Source organism: Mesoplodon bidens, assembly GCF_964165515.1.
Source record: "Mesoplodon bidens genome assembly, chromosome: 3".
NCBI classification, from domain to species: Eukaryota; Metazoa; Chordata; class Mammalia; order Artiodactyla; family Ziphiidae; genus Mesoplodon; species Mesoplodon bidens.
In genome coordinates this window covers 4,457,482-4,474,081 of record NC_138178.1, presented here as the reverse complement: position 1 = coordinate 4,474,081, position 16,600 = coordinate 4,457,482, and the positions used below count along the sequence as shown (strand labels likewise).

At 36.6% G+C, this 16,600-nt stretch overlaps 1 protein-coding gene across 1 annotated transcript in view; it reads left to right on the top strand.

The window, feature by feature from the left end:
* SLC39A12 (solute carrier family 39 member 12) overlaps positions 1-15,898 on the top strand; it is a 75,257-nt gene extending 59,359 nt beyond the window's left edge. The window contains exon 13 of the mRNA XM_081229493.1: positions 15,358-15,898. Within this exon, the coding sequence (XP_081085619.1) occupies positions 15,358-15,486 (129 nt within the window). The 3' untranslated portion in view covers positions 15,487-15,898. The remainder of the gene's footprint in view (positions 1-15,357) is intronic.
* Positions 15,899-16,600: the final 702 nt, after the last annotated feature.

The window sequence follows — 16,600 nt, the reverse complement described above, 5'->3', positions numbered from 1 at the left end:
TGGAGATGTCAGCTTTTCTACAAACAAGAGGCAGAGGACATGGAGGGGCCTTTTTACTTGGGGAGAGGGAGCCCACAGGGTTCTGCTCAGTTCCAGACACAGTGATTTTAGCCTGGTGAGACCCAAGTGAAATTTCTGACCTACAGAACTCTAAGATAAATTTGTGTTGTTTTAAACCACCAGGTTAGTAGTGATCTGTTAACAGCAGCCATAGAAAACTAATATGTCTCTGTGCTACTAACCTTGGTTTAGATGTGCTCGGGAACAGAGGCAGCTATGTAAGAGCTTCTCATTCTGTCTGAGAACTGAAAATTCCTTCTAAGAAAATTCCCAGAACTAAAAAAATCAGGAAGATTTCTCATAGCCACCATCTCTAAAGTTTACAAAATCTCTCAAATAGAAGGAAAAGACCAGCCCTGGAAGTACTGTTTTTTTCAACAGTTTGGATAAGAGAGACTTTATTTTTAACGATATGATTTATTATTTAAAGAATAGTTAATTCATTTTGAAGAGCATTAAGCAGGTTATGCCAAAGAAAGGTTTATTTTGGATCCGAAACAAGATTCAAACCTTTAGGCACTTTTCCTAAGGTTTGAAATCCTGCAAAACTGTTTCCATAGCAACAAGCCCATAGAAATCTCAAGGGGCTATCATGATGGATGTGACTGGAGATGTCTCTAGAATGGGGATAACTGCACAGCTGCCTAGGATCTAGTATGTTAATAGCATCCAAGCTGATAATGGAGGAGCTGTAACTCAGAGAAGTAGGTACAGAAGAAGGAAGTGCGTACCAATTCATGCCAAAGCAAAAGAAACTCCCATGCCCCCTCCGTGTACATCACAGTGAATTAATTGAGAATATACCTTATTTCCAGCCCTCTCCCTCCACCAGTCTTTCTCACTACATAAATCTCTGGGTTGCTTCCTCTTCTGCTCTGCACTTGGGTTTTTTGTTTTGATTTTTTGTTTGTTCCTGTTTTGTTTTGTTTTTTGTTTTGATGCTCTTTAAAACTTCTTTTCACTGACCTAATAATGGGAGAGGAAACAGTAACATTGAAGAGGAACCACTTAGAGCAATTTGCTTATCTACCTTCGTCTGGAAATAATATCCTCCAAGTAATATCACAGCCACCCTTTTGCCTGGAGCATTTTCCAATTACCAAATAATTTTCTTTGTATGAAAGGCAGGGTAAAGAATATTTTGAATTTTTGAACTTAGATCCTGTGCTTTGAAAATATACCCAAACAGAGAAAAAGAAGATCCATCTATGAAACCCACTCAGTAAATAGGATTATCAGCAGTCCAGATGAAGGGCATTCATTGGCTTCTCTACAATTATTTTAGTTCAGTAAATATAACAGCTTTAAGATTGTGAATTGGGTAAAAAGAACATAAATTGACTGACAAAAGGGCCACCCTCCTAGCTAGGTTTCTTATCTTTTTAAAAGCAGGTGACTGTAATATTAAGCTATTCCTACACGTTTAGGATATTGGTCCTATTCCCTGTTCCCATCATGCTTTCTTTATCTTCCAATTTATTGCATTTGATTGAGTCTTTCTTTCTCAGAGAACTTTAAATAAATCCAGTGCAATTCAATCAATAATCTATAATCCCAAGTTGGCTCTGGTAAATGAATCCTTTATCCAAAAAAACTAGTAAGCTACCCTTTCTTTGAAGTTTGGCAATCTCTAGGTGTAATGACCTTTAAACAATATTCATCTATAGAAAAGGGATATTTTGTTAGAAAAGACATAAAATAATCTTGATATGAATATTTGCTTTCAACAAATACTGTACTTGAAATCAATGTGTGTAACTGACATCGTTTAAACACTCTTTTGCTGTGAAAAAATGAGAAGCATTTAAAAACCATTTCAGGCCGCACAATGAATATAATCTAATATTCACAATTATTTCTTCACAAAAGCAAGAAGTATGAAAATCATTCTTACCAACAATTTTGATAGATTTCCATTCTCTTTCTGTAAAAAAAGAGATTTCTCTAAAAATCAGTCAAACCCTACACTTAGATATTTTCTACTGAGAAAATGATTAGTAGGCCCAACTCTGATGAACACTGAGCTCTGTAATTTTTAAACATTGGCCACCAGAAATGTTTGTATTTTTTGCTCTTCATGTTTTTTTTCTTCTAACTAGTTTCTCAAACCATATGTGCATGCGTGCACACACACACACACACACATCTTCCAAAGCAATCCATTTCTTAGGAAACTATTACAGCTGGCTGATGACTCTCTTTGCTGAGCTATACAATTAAGAGTTTGTCTAACTTAATTGCTTCCCCTAAGGAAAAAAATGGAGAAGTGGATTGTTAAATACAAGTTAAAAACAGGTAACATCTTTGTCTCTCTGAATTATATGTGACAATGATGTGGTCTTTGTCTTACAACTCAGTTTTCAAAAGAGAAATTTTCATTTATCTTCTGTTGCAAATGGCTTCATGAATTCCCTTGGGATACCATTGAGAAGGTAGAAACCTATAATATCTTGTATTTGAATATTTAACAAATAAAATATCTAATGCTGGATTTTTAAAAAGAACCTTATAAGCCTCCAGTTTGGTGATCTCAGACACACTGAGAGCTGTGGCCCTTGCTTTCTTCCTTGGTAAGGAAAGTTAACACTACTGTATTAAGTTGTTTTACAAACATAGTTACTAATTTTAAAAGACCTAAATTCGAAACAGGACTTGTGTCAGTGGGAACGAATCTCCCAATTTCAGGATATTGTTGGGTCAACATAGTCATGTGTGTTGAGGGCACTAATTCTATTCATGTGGGCTCTGTTCTCATGACCTCATGAAATCCCAATTATGTCCCAAAGGCCCCACCTCCTAATACCATCACATTTGGGGGTAGGGTTTCAACACAGGAATTTTGAGAGGGGACAAAAACATTCATAACATGACATTTTATGCTCTGGGACTTGGAGATCTAAACATAACCCAGAACTTCATGTTTCTCAGCACAAAGTGAATGCAATAAATCCTTAGTAAATGACACCTCTTCTTACCATATATTTTCTTAGATGTAATCTAGATGCTACTTATTGTAATATTACAGTAAGCTAAAGAGCTAAAGAATTAATCAAAGCAAAGTTTTTGAAAACTTGGAGTGAGTGAATGTGTGTGTGTTCATTGTGGTAAAATATCCATAACATAAAATTTGCCATTCTAACCATTTTAGGTGTACAGTTCAATGGCATTAAGTACATTCACATTGCTGTGCAACCTTCATCACCATCCATCTCCAGAACTTAAAAAAATATTTTCATACTGAAACTCCATACTCATTAAACAATAATACACCCCTACGCCCAGCCCCTGGTAACCACCATTCTGCTTTCTTCTCTATGAATTTGACCATTTACTGTAGGTACCTCACATTAGTGGAATCATGCAGTATTTGTCCTTTTGTGATTGGCTGAGTTCACCTCACATAATATCTTCAAGGCTCATCTGTGTCATAGCATGTGTCAGAGCTTCCTTCCTTTTTAATGTTGAATAATATTCCATTTTATGTATATCACATTTTGTTTATCCATTTATCTATCAATGGATACTTGGCTTGCTTTCACCTTTTGACTATTGTGAATAATGCTGCTATGAACACGGGTGTATAAATATCTGTTTGAGTCCTTGCTTCAATTCTTTTGTGTATATATCCAAAAATGGAGTTGCTAAATCATATGATAATTCTATTTTTAATTATTTTAGAAACTGCCATACTGTTTTCCATAGTATCCACACCATTTTACGTTTCTACCAATGGCAGTCAGCGTTCCAGTTTCTCCACATCCTCACCAACACTTGTTATTTTCTGTTATTTTGATAATAGTGATCCTAATGGGTGTGAAGTGGTATCTCATTGTGGTTTTCATTTGCATTTCCCTAATGATTAGTGATGTTAAGCATCTTTTCATATGCTTATTGGCCATTTGTATATCTTCTCTTTGGAAAAATGTCTATTCAAGTCACTTGCTCATTTTGTAATTGGGTTGTTTGTTTTTTGGTTGTGAGTTATAGGAGTTCTTTATATGTTCTGGATATTAACCTTTTATCAGATATATAATTTGCAAATATTTTCTCCATTCCATGGATTGCCTTTTCACTCTGTAATGTCCTTTGTTGCATAAAAGTTTTAAATTTTGATGAAGTCAAACTTACTTATGTTTTTCTTGTGTTGCCTAAGCTTTTAGTGACATATCCAAGAAATCACTGACAAATCCAATGTTACAAAGATTTCCCCCTATGTTTTCTTCTAAGAGTTTTATAGTTTTAGTTCTTACATTTAGGTCTTTGATTCATTTTGGGTTAGTTTTTGTATATGGTGTAAGGTAGGAGTCCAGCTTCATTCTTTTGTGTGTGGATATCCAGTTTTCCCCATTCGTTGAAAGGACTGTTCTTGCCCCATCAAGTTGTCTTGGCACTCTTGTTGAAAATCAATTGGCTGTGTATGCAAGGTCATCTAGGTTTCACCTATATTATCTTCCAATAGTTTTATAATTTTGTGTTTTTCATTTAAATCTGTGATTCATCTTGACTTAATTTTTATGGAAGTTCTGTGTATAGATTCATTTTTTTGCATGTGCATATCCAATAGTTCCAACACCATTTGTTTAAAAGACTTTGTTCCATTTTATTACTTTTGCTCTTCTGTCAAAGATCAGTTGACTATATTTATGTGGGTCTATTTCTGAGTTCTCTACTCTGTTCCATTGATCTGTATGTCTTATTCTTTTGTCAATACCATGCTGTCTTAATTATTGTAGCTTTATAGTAAGTCTTGAAGTTCTTCTCCAACTTTATTCTTCTCCTTCAATATTGTGTAGGCTATTCTGTGTCTTCTGCCTCTCCATATAAACTTTAGAATCAGTTTGTCAATATCCACAAAATAACTTGCGGGGATTTTTATTTTGATTTGGATTGCATTGAATCTGTAGATCAAGTTGTGAACATCTGACATCTTGACAATATTGAGTCTTCCTATTCATAAACATGCAATATCTCTCCATTCAGTTTTTCCTTGACATCTTTTGTTTGAGCTTTATAGTTTTCCTCATATAGATCTTGCACATATTTGGTTAGATTTATACCTGAGTATTTCATTTTGGGTACTAATATAAATGGTAATATATTTTTAATTCAAACTCCACTTGTTCATTCATGGTAAATAGAAAAGCAATTGACTTTTGTATATTAACCTTGTGTTCTGTAACCTTGATATAAGCATTTAATAGTTCCAGGAGCTTTGCTGTTGGTTCTTTTGGATTTTCTACATAGATGATCATGTCAAGTACAAATAAACACAGTCTTATTTTCACTTTCCCAATATCTTTACCTTTTATTTCCTTTTCTTCTCTTACTGCACTTGCTAGGACTTCCAATACGATGTTGAAAAGCAGTGGTGGGAGGGGACATCCTTGCTTTGTGTCTGATCTTATGGGAAAGCTTTGAGTTTCTCACCATTGAGTGAGATGTTTAGCTGTAAGCTTTTTATAGAGGCTCATAGTGAATATGAGGAAGTTTCCCTCTATTCCTAGCTTACTGGGAGTTTTTATCATAAATGGGTGTTGAATTTTGTCAATGCTTTTTATGCATCTACAGATAGGATCATGTGATTTTTCTTTAGCCTGTTGATATTGGAATGTAGATTACATTAATTGATTTTTGAATGTTAAACTAGGCTTGTATATGCCTGGGGTAAATCCCACTTTTTTGTGGTATATAATTCTTCTTACACATTGTTGGATTTGAATTGCTAATATTTTGTTGAGGATTTTTACAACTCTGTTCATGAGAAATATTGCTCTATATTTTTCTTTTCTTGTAATATCTCTGTCTGGTTTTGGTGTTAAGACAACACTGGCCTCTTACAATGAATTAGAAAGTATTTCCTCTGCTTCTTTCTTTGGGAAGAGATTGTAGAGAACTGACACAATTTCTTCATTAAATATTTGATAGAATTCACTAGTGAATACACTGGGTCTAGTGCTTTGGAAGGTTGTTAATTATTGATTCTATTTCTTTAATAGAAATAGGCCTATTCAGATGGTCTATTTCTTTTTGTGTTAGTTTTAGCAGATTGTGTCTTTCAAGGAATTTGTATATTTCATCTAGGTTATCAAATTTGTGGGCATAGAGTTATTCATAATACTCCTTTATTATCCTTTTATTGTCCATGGAGTTTTTAGTGATGTCCCCTCTTTCATTTCTGATATTGGTAATTTGTGTCTTCTGTCTTTATTTCTTAGTTAGCCTGGAAGAGGCTAATCCGTTTTATTGCTCTTTTCTTGGAATCAACTTTTGGTTTTGTCGATTTTTCTCTATTGATTTCCTGTTTTCAATTTCATTGATTTCTGCTGTAATTTTTATTATTTCTCTTCTTCTTCTTTCTTTGGATTTAATTTGCTATTCTTCTTCTAGTTTCCTAAATTGGAAGCTTAGCTTATTGATTTTAGATCTTTCTTTTTTTCTAACATATACATTCAATCATAAATTTCCCTCTATTCACTATGTTCACTGAATCCCACTAATTTTGATAAGTTGATTTTCATTTTCATCTAGGTCAAAATATTAATTTCTCCTGAGATTTCTTCTTGACTCGTTATTTAGAACTGTGTTGTTTAATCTTCAGTATTTGGGGATTTTCCAGCTATTTTTCTGTCATTAATTTCTAGTTTAATTCCATTGTGATCTGAGGTCAGGCATTGTATGATTCCTATTCTTTTAAGTTTATTAAGCTTTATGGCCCAGAATGTGGTCTATCTTGGTGAATGTTCCATGTGAGCTTGAGAAGAATGTGTGTTCTGCTGTGATTGGATGGAGTAGTCTGTAGATGTCAATTTTATCCAACTGATTGATGGTGCTCTCTAGTTCCACTTTGATCTCACTGATATTTTGCCTCCTGGATCTGTCCATTTCTGAAAGAGGCATGCTAAAGTCTCCAACTATAATAGTGGATTCATCTAGTTCTTCTTTCAATTTTATCAGTTTTTGCCTCATGTATTTTGACATGCTGTTGTTAGGTGCATACACATAAAGGATTGTTATGTCTTCTTGGAGCATTGACTCTTTTCTCCTTATCTAATGCCCATCTTTTTCCCTGATAACTTTCCTTTCTCTGAAGTCTGCTCTGTTTGAAATTTATATAGCTACTCTTGCTTTCTTTTGATTAGTGTTAGCATGGTATATCTTCCCCCATCCCTTTGCTTTTAATCCACATGTATCTTTGTATTTACAGTGGGTTTCTTGTAGACAGCATATAGCTGAGTCTTGGTTTTTGATCCAGTCTGATAATCTCTGTCTTTTAGTGGGTATATTTAACCATTGATATTTACAGTGATTATTGATATAGCTAGATTAATATCTACCATATTTATTACCATTTTCTAATTGTTACCCTTATTCCCTGTTGTTATTTCTGTCTTCTACACTTTTCTACCTTTTGTGGTTTTGAACAATTTATTTGATTCCACTTTCACTCATTTCTTAGCATATTAATTATACTTCTTTTTTTAGTTTTTTAAGCAGTTGCCCTAAAATTTTCAATATACGTTTATAACTAATCCAGATCCACTTTGAGATAACACCATACTGCTTATTGGGTAATGTAAGTACCTTATAATAACAAAATAATTCTAAACCATGTGTCCCATCCCTTGTGTCAATGCTGTCATTCCTTTCACTATTACATAGGCACACATATGCACACGCACACACACAGACACACACACAAAGAATGCATAATCAAATACATTGTTGCTATTATTATTTTGAACAAATTTTTATCTGTTAGATCAATTAAGAATAAGAAAAAATAAAGCTTTTATTTTACCTTTACTTACTCAGTTTTTGGAACACTCTTCCTTTCTTTATGTAGATTCCAGTTTCTGATCTATATTATTTTCCTCTCTCTGAAGAACTTCTTTTAACATTTCTTGCAAGACAGATCTACTGGCAACAAATTTCCTCAATTTTTGTTTGTCTGTGAAAGTCTTTTTTTCCCTTTACTTTCAAAGGATAATTTTGGGGGTACAGAATTCTAGATTGGTGGTTTTTCTCTCTCAACACTTTAAACATTTCATTTCAGTCTCTTTTTGCTTGCATAGTTTCTGAGAAAGATTTAGATGTAATTCTTATCCTTGCTCCTCTACAGATAAGATATTTTTTCCCCTCTGACTTCTTTCAGGATTTTTTTTTTTTTTTTTTTTTTTTTTTTTGCGGTACGTGGGCCTCTCACTGTTGTGGCCTCTCCCGTTGCGGAGCACAGGCTCCGGACGCGCAGGCCCAGCGGCCATGGCTCACGGGCCCAGCCGCTCCGCGGCATATGGGATCCTCCCGGACCGGGGCACGAACCCGTATCCCCTGCATCGGCAGGCGGACTCTCAACCACTGCGCCACCAGGGAGGCCCTCAGGATTTTTTTTTTATCTTTAATTTTCTGAAAATGATATGCCTATATGTCATCCTTTGGGTATTTTCTCTGAGCTTCCTGGATCTGTGGTTTGATGTCTGACATTAATTTGGAGGAAATTCTCAGTCATTATTCTTCAAATATTACTTCTGTTCCTTTCTCTCTTTCTTTTTCTGGTATTCCCATTACACATAAGTTACATCTTTTGTAGTTGCCCCATGGTTCTTGGATATTGTGTTCTGTTTCTTTTCCCAGTCTTTTTTCAGTTGCTTTTCAGTTTCAGAAATTTCTATTGTCATATTCTCAAGCTCAGAGAGTTTTTCCTCAGCTGTATGCAGTCTACTAATGAGCCCATCCAATGCATTCTTCATTTCCGTTAGAGTGTTTTTGATCTCTAATATTTCTTTTTCATTCTTTCTTGGAATTTTCATCTCTCTGATTATTTTACCCATCTGCTATTGCACATGTTGCCTTCTTTTCAGAAAGCCCTTAGCATTTTAGTTATAATTTTTAAAAATTCCTAGTCTAATAAAGCCAACCTTCTTACCATACCTGACTCTAGGTCTGATGCTTGTTCAGTCTCTTCAGAAAACTGTTTTTTACGTGTAGTTTTCCGTATTATTTTTGTTGAAAGGATGGCATAGTGTACTGGGGAAAAGAATGGTGGTAAATAGGCCTTTAGTAATGCAGTGTGAGGCATGGGGGGAGGAGGGGAGTTCTATAGGCCTGTGATTAGGTCTCCATCTGTTGGTGAGCCTGTGCCCCTGGACCATGGATTTCTTGTCCCCTCCCTGCTTAGGTGGAACAGAATGGCTGAAAAGGGGCTAAAGTTGGGTACTTCCCTTCCCCAGGTAGGTTAGGCTCTGGTAAAGTAGTTTCTCCTGAGGGCAGGCTTTGTTAAAAATAACAAAAAGCTCTGGCATATTTAAAAAATGGCTCTTTTAATCCTCCTCTTGCTGGAAGCTTGACAGCATTTTTCTCCAGTATTCACTGTGAGAATCTGGTAGAGCTCCTTGCAGTAAAATTCACAAAAGTGTGTGGGTGGGAGGCCTCCCTAAGACTGGTTCCCCCTGAAGTTTTTTTTTTCTTACATCTTTATTGGAGTATAATTGCTTTACAATGGTGTGTTAGTTTCTGCTTTATAACAAAGTGAATCTGTTATACATATACATATGTCCCCATATCTCTTCTCTCTTAAGTCTCCCTCCCTCCCACCCTCCCTATCCCACCCCTCTAGGTGGTCACAAAGCACCGAGTTGATCTCCCTGTGCTATGCGGCTGCTTCCCACTAGCTATCTATTTTACGTTTGGTAGTGTATATATGTCCATGCCACTCTCTCACTTTGTCCCAGCTTACCCTTCCCCCTCCCCATATCCTCAAGTCTATTCTCTAGTAGGTCTGTGTCTTTATTCCCGTCTTACCCCTAGGTTCTTCATGACATTTTTTTTCTTAGATTCCATATATTTGTGTTAGCATATGGTATTTGTCTTTCTCTTTCTGACTTACTTCACTCTGTATGACAGCCTCTAGGTCCATCCACCTCACTACAAAACGCTTAGTCTTGTCTACACTCAGCCTCTAACGATCCATCAGTTACAGCTCCAGTTTCCCTACCCTGGCACTGGTTCCTGCAAAAGTTCCTGCTTGTGGTTTCTGCTACAGTAACTTGTGATTCTCTGTGTCTTCTTGGCTTTCCATATGTAGGCCAGCAGTTTGCCCTGTGAGCTCACTTCTCTGACATATCTGAGAAGGCTTGTTAATCTTTGAGTTTGTTCAGTTTTTCACGTGTTAGGATGAATTGGTGACTTGTAATCTCCTTACATGCCATACCAGAATCCAGAAGTCTTCGATATTCAACTGTCGATGGGAAAAAAATGCACAACGTGAGAGTTGTGAGTTAAGTTTTATTGGGGCAAAATGAGGACTATAGCCCAGGAGACGGCATCTCAGAGAGCTCTGAGACACTGCTTCAGAGAGGTAGGGGGGAGGTCAGTATATATATGGTGTTAGTGAAGGGGGAGTACATGCAATCAAGCACATATCGTTTGCAGAAGGTTTCTGCTAATCTCATGATTAGCTAGTCACGAGGAGCAGATGTCAGCATGAAGGATTTTAGTGTTTTTTCTAGATATGAGGAGATGCAAGATTTGGGCTCATAAAATCGTCTCCTGAAAATATCTAATTATCTGAAGACCTGTTCTGCCAGTTTTTCCCAGAGCACAGAGCACCTCATTTCTGATCTCTACCCGAAACTCCTTTCAGGAGGTGTTGAAAGTCAGCAGCTGCAGCAGCTCATAATTTAATCCTTAGAGGTAGATGGCAAGTGCCAATTTGTAGGTGACACAACTATTAAGTATACAGTTGCACATGCAAACAGATCATTGCAGATTTGCCAACCAAATGGTGACTTCCATTAACAAGTTTCCATTTTGTTTTTAGAAGTGAATCTTCTGCAAGGACAAAATCAAGCCATTTACAAATGTGACAGTTAGACAAACCCATTGCATATGTGCCCCTAAAGAGTTTAAACATTATTAGGACGCCCTACAAAAAGTCTTCTGAGGTTTTTTTCCTCATCATATTTCTTAGGAATAAGCATGGTTCTTCTTACCAAAGGCAAAAATATACCCGACTCAGTGTGCACGATGGGTTTTAAGGTCCCTCTGAAAAGAAGATGGCATAAACCAGTTGTTAATTGTGCTTCATGAATGTAGAAACACATTATTTCTCTTGAAAGTTGGTGATGCCAAAAGCTATGGATTCCTGAGAGGGGAAAAATATTTGCATTACTATTTTACCTTAATAAGAGATATCACCAAGTGTCTGCAACAAATGAATGTTGAATTTCTATATTTGAATTGTACATTGTTAATAATGAAAGGCCTTTGAAATTTTTAGTGTATTATATCAATAGAAATATTGGACACTGAGATTTCTTTTTTAGCATGTACATTTATGAACCATAATGAAGGTAAATGTTGCAAAATCCAGTCAGTGATCTTTAATGACACCAACAAGAAACCATTTTCAGAATACCAACGGAAATGGACAGAGAAGTCTTTGTATGGCCTGGGAGTGTGAACCTTAGATGTACAAGAAGGAGAGACAGAATCTTAGTTTCAGAGGATATTTTACAGACCACCTTTTTTTGTGACAAGTCCTCCTTAGTATATAATTACTACATGGTACATGATATTAGTATTTATCCACTTTCCTTCCTGATGTGTTCTAGCTTCTCTGTGAACATTCATTTTAAAGCTTCAGTTTGACTAAGGATACAATTATCAGGATGGACTCAAGTGTAAAACATTTATTTACTATCACTTTCTAAAATGTTCAGAAATCGTACTCAGCACTTGACCATCATAACTACCTCTGAATTAGTTAATAGAACTTGCAAGGACAATTATCTGTAGAAAAATCACCGTCAATATGTGGACTTTGTGCATCTCAGGGAATTTCTTTCCTGTGCCTGATTGAAAATTTAAAAAAAGAACTTAGTGGTATGTTAAAGAGTTGCATCTTAGTTAAAGATTATTTTCCAGAAAATTACAACACTTTGACTATCATATCTTGACATTCACTGATCTGACTTGAGGAACTTGCCAAGCATGGAGGTTAAAAAGGAAGGACTTTCTACTTCAATGTTTCCGAATATCTGGAAGAAATCTAAAGAACATTTCTCCTAGTGCTATCTCTGGGCAAGGCTGTTTTACTAACATTTCTCATCTTTTTTTTCTACATTTTACTTCAGTGTTAACACACTCTATCCATCATTTCACCCCTCTGGTCTTAGGGTATAAATCAACGTCTGTAAAACTGTTCAATAACAGAATTTAATTGCCCTGGAGGAAAAGGAGACTTTTCTCACTTGAAAGCCAGGGGAAAATGGTGGCATTTAACCTCTTGTTGGGCATTTTAAAAAGAGGAAAAGAATAATAAATGCTCTTGAAAATTAATTCACATGGACCTTTATTTTCCTTCAAAATTTTCTGACTGAAATTATCTTTAAAGTGTGAGTAGGGGGCTTCCCTGGTGGCGCAGTGGTTGAGAGTCCGCCTGCCGATGCAGGGGACACGGGTTCGTGCCCCGGTCCGAGAGGATCCCACGTGCCGCGGAGCGGCTGGGCCCGTGAGCCATGGCCGCTGGGCCTGCGCGTCTGGAGCCTGTGCTCCGCAACGGGAGAGGCCACAACAGCGAGAGGTCCGCGTACCGCAAAAAAAAAAAAAAAAATGTGAGTAGGACTTCCCTGGTGGTGCAGTGGTTAGGAATCCACCTGCCAATGCAGGGGACACGGGTTCAAGCCCTGGTCCGGGAAGATCCCACATGTTGTGGAGCAGTGAAGCCCGTGCGCCACAACTACTGAGCCTGAGCTCTAGAGCCTGCGAGCCACACCTATTGAGCCCGTGCGCCACAACTACTGAAGCCTGCGTGCCTAGAGCCTGTGCTCCTCAACAAGAGAAGCCACCGCAATGAGAAACCCGCACACAATGAAGAGTAGCCCCCACTCGCCGCAACTAGAGAAAGCCCACATGCAGCAACGAAGACCCAATGCAGCCTAAAATAAATAAATAAAATATAAATTAAAAAAATTTTTTAATGTGGGTAGATTTGGAGCAAGTGAAATACCGTGATCAGATGTGGTCTGAGCTTTGGCATTTTATGTTTGTATCTTTTGGAAAGACATTCTGCAGAACTCTCTGGTATTTTGGCATGTACCCAAGAGATATTACGGTTCACATTATCATCCATAGTCATCCAAAAGAGGGCCAAGTATTGTCTCAAAAGCAAGCTTAGCTGGGTTTTCTTACCAAACCACGTGGACATGGGAAGTTCAGACAGGCCACTCAAATTAAGATCAAAGCTTCCATATCAGGGTGAAAATCTCCTTAAAGTGTTTTGAAATGTTGATTTTCATTGTTTATCTGTTTCTATAGGTGTACAAAGTTAGCCTGTTATAGCTTTTTTTTCCAGAGCATAGTGTCTGCCTTAAAAACAGAATCAGTAATGTGATGTCTTGTATGACAAAGGCAGTGTGATATCTGTATATTCTACTACATATTTTTATCACACGCAATGGCTAGTTTATGCCTAATTGGACATTTTTAGTGTTTGCATTTTCTATTTTTTTCTAATTGGTTAGAAATGTATTGGCCATAATAGACAGAGGTGGATTTCAGAGAGAAAGATGGTCTTTGTAGGTGTTTGTATATCCTCTACAATAATGAGATGCCCTGGCTCCTTGTCTTGGTTCTGACATCACGTCCGTGTGCCTTTGGATGAGCCATCATCCTCCTTGAGCCAGTGTTTCCTCATAACTGAAAGAAGTTAATAATTTTACCTCTTACAGGGTTATGAGGAGTAAACAGGAGAGGGGGAAATATATAAGAAAGGGCATGATAAAATGGATGTAAATGAAAGTAAATGTTACATAAGACCTTCTGCCAGAGCATCTTGAAAGGCCTCGAGGGAAAGGTGAGCTGCTAGAAGGTACCCCTGAATGGATGGCAAGTTATCACAGAGCCAATTATTTTGATTAAAAAAAAAAGCAAGGGATACCATTTGCAGCAATATGGATGGACCTAGAGGTGATGATACGAAGTGAAGTAAGCCAGACAAAGAAAGACAAATACCATATGATATCACTTATATGTGGAATCTAAAAAAATGATACAAAGGAACTTATTTACAAAACAGAAAGAGGCTCACAGACATAGAAAACAAACTTATGGTTACCAACCAGGAAAGGGAGGTGGCGGGAGGGATAAATTAGGAGTTTGGGATTAACATGTACACATGACTATATATAAAATAGATAACCAATAGGGCCTACCGCATAGCACAGGGAACTCTACTCAATATTTTGTAATAACCTATAAGGGAAAAGAATCTGAAAAGGTATATATATACCAGATGCTCCCATACAGGCATGAAAAAATACGTCAGCCTGTTTTCCACTGCCATAAATCTAAAGCCCTTGCATATTTTATATGTTTGACCTTTCTCTTGCTAGGTAAAAGAATCCAGTAGTTCTCAATCAGAGGTGATTTTTAGCCCCCAGGGGACATTTGACAATGTCTGGAGACATTCTTGGTTGTCATGACTAGGGGCAGATGTACAACTGACATCTAGTGGATAGAAATCAGGGATGCTGCTAAACATTCTTCAATACACAGGAGAACTCCCACAGCAAAGAATTATCTAGCCCCAAATGTCAGCAGTGCCAAGGCGGAGTTCAGTCTCCAATCCATGTTGACCGGAGCCTGTGCTCCAATAGAAATGACTGTCATGAGAGAGATATAGTCACTCTGACCTTCTCAGGGTGAGGGATTCGAAAGAATGTGAGACAAACACACTGAGGCACTTCACACAGATGCTTGAGTGAACGTTTCCCTCTAAATGGCATACGGCATTTCACAAACATAAAGCGGTTGCCATTTCTCTCTCTGAGAATAAAACATAGCCTTAGGAGATGATGCCTTTATTGTTCCAAAGGTCAGGAAGACCTTGGTCATCATTTTGAAAAGAAACAAGTATATGCTTTGTAATAGCCAGTGAATTTAGCAACTTCATAAACCTAACAGAACGATCAAAAATGATACCTTTCATTTATTATCTATTGCACATTTAAGCATCTTCCAAAAATAACAATAAGAAGAGTTGGGTTTGCTTTCAGTTGATAGCTCTGTCATTTTAAGATTTCTGGTATCACTAAGATCCTTCTAACCACAATCAAATGGCTTAATTTATCTAATGTTTTAGAATTTTGGTAAGAGTAGGTATTAAACATTTTGTAACTGTTTGGGGAATTTGAAAGGTTATTAAGTTCTGAATAACAGAGTCTCTCATGTTTTCCCACCAAACTTTTCCCAGCAGTGAATATATCTGGATCTTATTCTGGTTTTTTATTCTTTTTTTAGCTTCCTGAAATGACTCATGTTCAAACACAGCGACCGTGGTTGATGTTTCTCCTGCAGAACTTTGGACTGACCCTAGGTTGGCTTTCCCTCTTACTCTTGGCTATATATGAACAAAATATTAAAATATAAGTTGAGTCTCAAAATCCTTCAAAAATCAATTTCAATGGCATCATTTTGTTTCTTTTGTTGTATTCTATAGTGATTTATAAATTAAATATTTTTATCTTAGGTGAAGTGTATGTCTTTTAGTTCATTAACTTATTGATTTTATAATGCAATTTAGTTTCTATAGTGTATAAATGTCAGGTTGTACTTAAATGAATTTTTGTTGTTAGTTTCCAACACTGTGATGGAACTCACACCTTCTTAGTAACTCATACGCTCTAAATTAATTCTAGTAAACTTTCAAAAAATATTTTTTCCCTAGTAAAGGATGTTCGTTTGTAGTATTTGAAGTGGACAGACGTCTGTTGGGTTAAAATCTGCTGTAACTTCTTTGATGTCAATAATATATTTTTTGTGTGTATGTGAGATTATAAACCATAAGCAAACTAAATTACAAACAAATGTAATAAAGTCTTGTTTTAATGTGATGGTTTGTATTACCTTCTGTTACTGGATGTCAGATTCTGAATCAACGATAAAGAAAAAAACCAATATAGCATAGTTCACCTGAAAGTGTGACCCACTGGCTCAGAAATGCTCATAAATGAGCAAACTTGGGAATTTTAAAGGCTACTGTGTCAGCACTCTTCTCTATAAGCACCAAAGGAAATCTGTTCTCGGCAAAGAAAACTGGAAACAAAAGATGAAATTCAAAAAATTTTAACATAAAACTTGAGTCGGGCAGTAGATTTAATGCATAAAGTGTCACAGATTTAACAGTGTGTTTATGAGAATAATATTACTAAGTGAAACATATTTTTATGCTCTTTCTGAGGAAATATAGAACCCTAAACATTATTTAAGTAGGTAAGTTCATGAAATGTACAAGCAACATTCCTGATTACCTAGGATAAATCATTAAAATAGAAAATAACTCTGGCTTTAGTCATTTTTCTTGGAAAACAGATGCCTACTATTTTTCTTATTTTTTAATGAGATATCTTGACAAGGGAAAAAAAGCCCATTTTCCTGCCAGAATGGCTCATGGCACTGCATCAAATACATCTCTCCTACTTCCTCACTTACCAGTAGATAGTCTTTGCCACGTGCACCCAAACACAATCTGCTTCAACCTTTC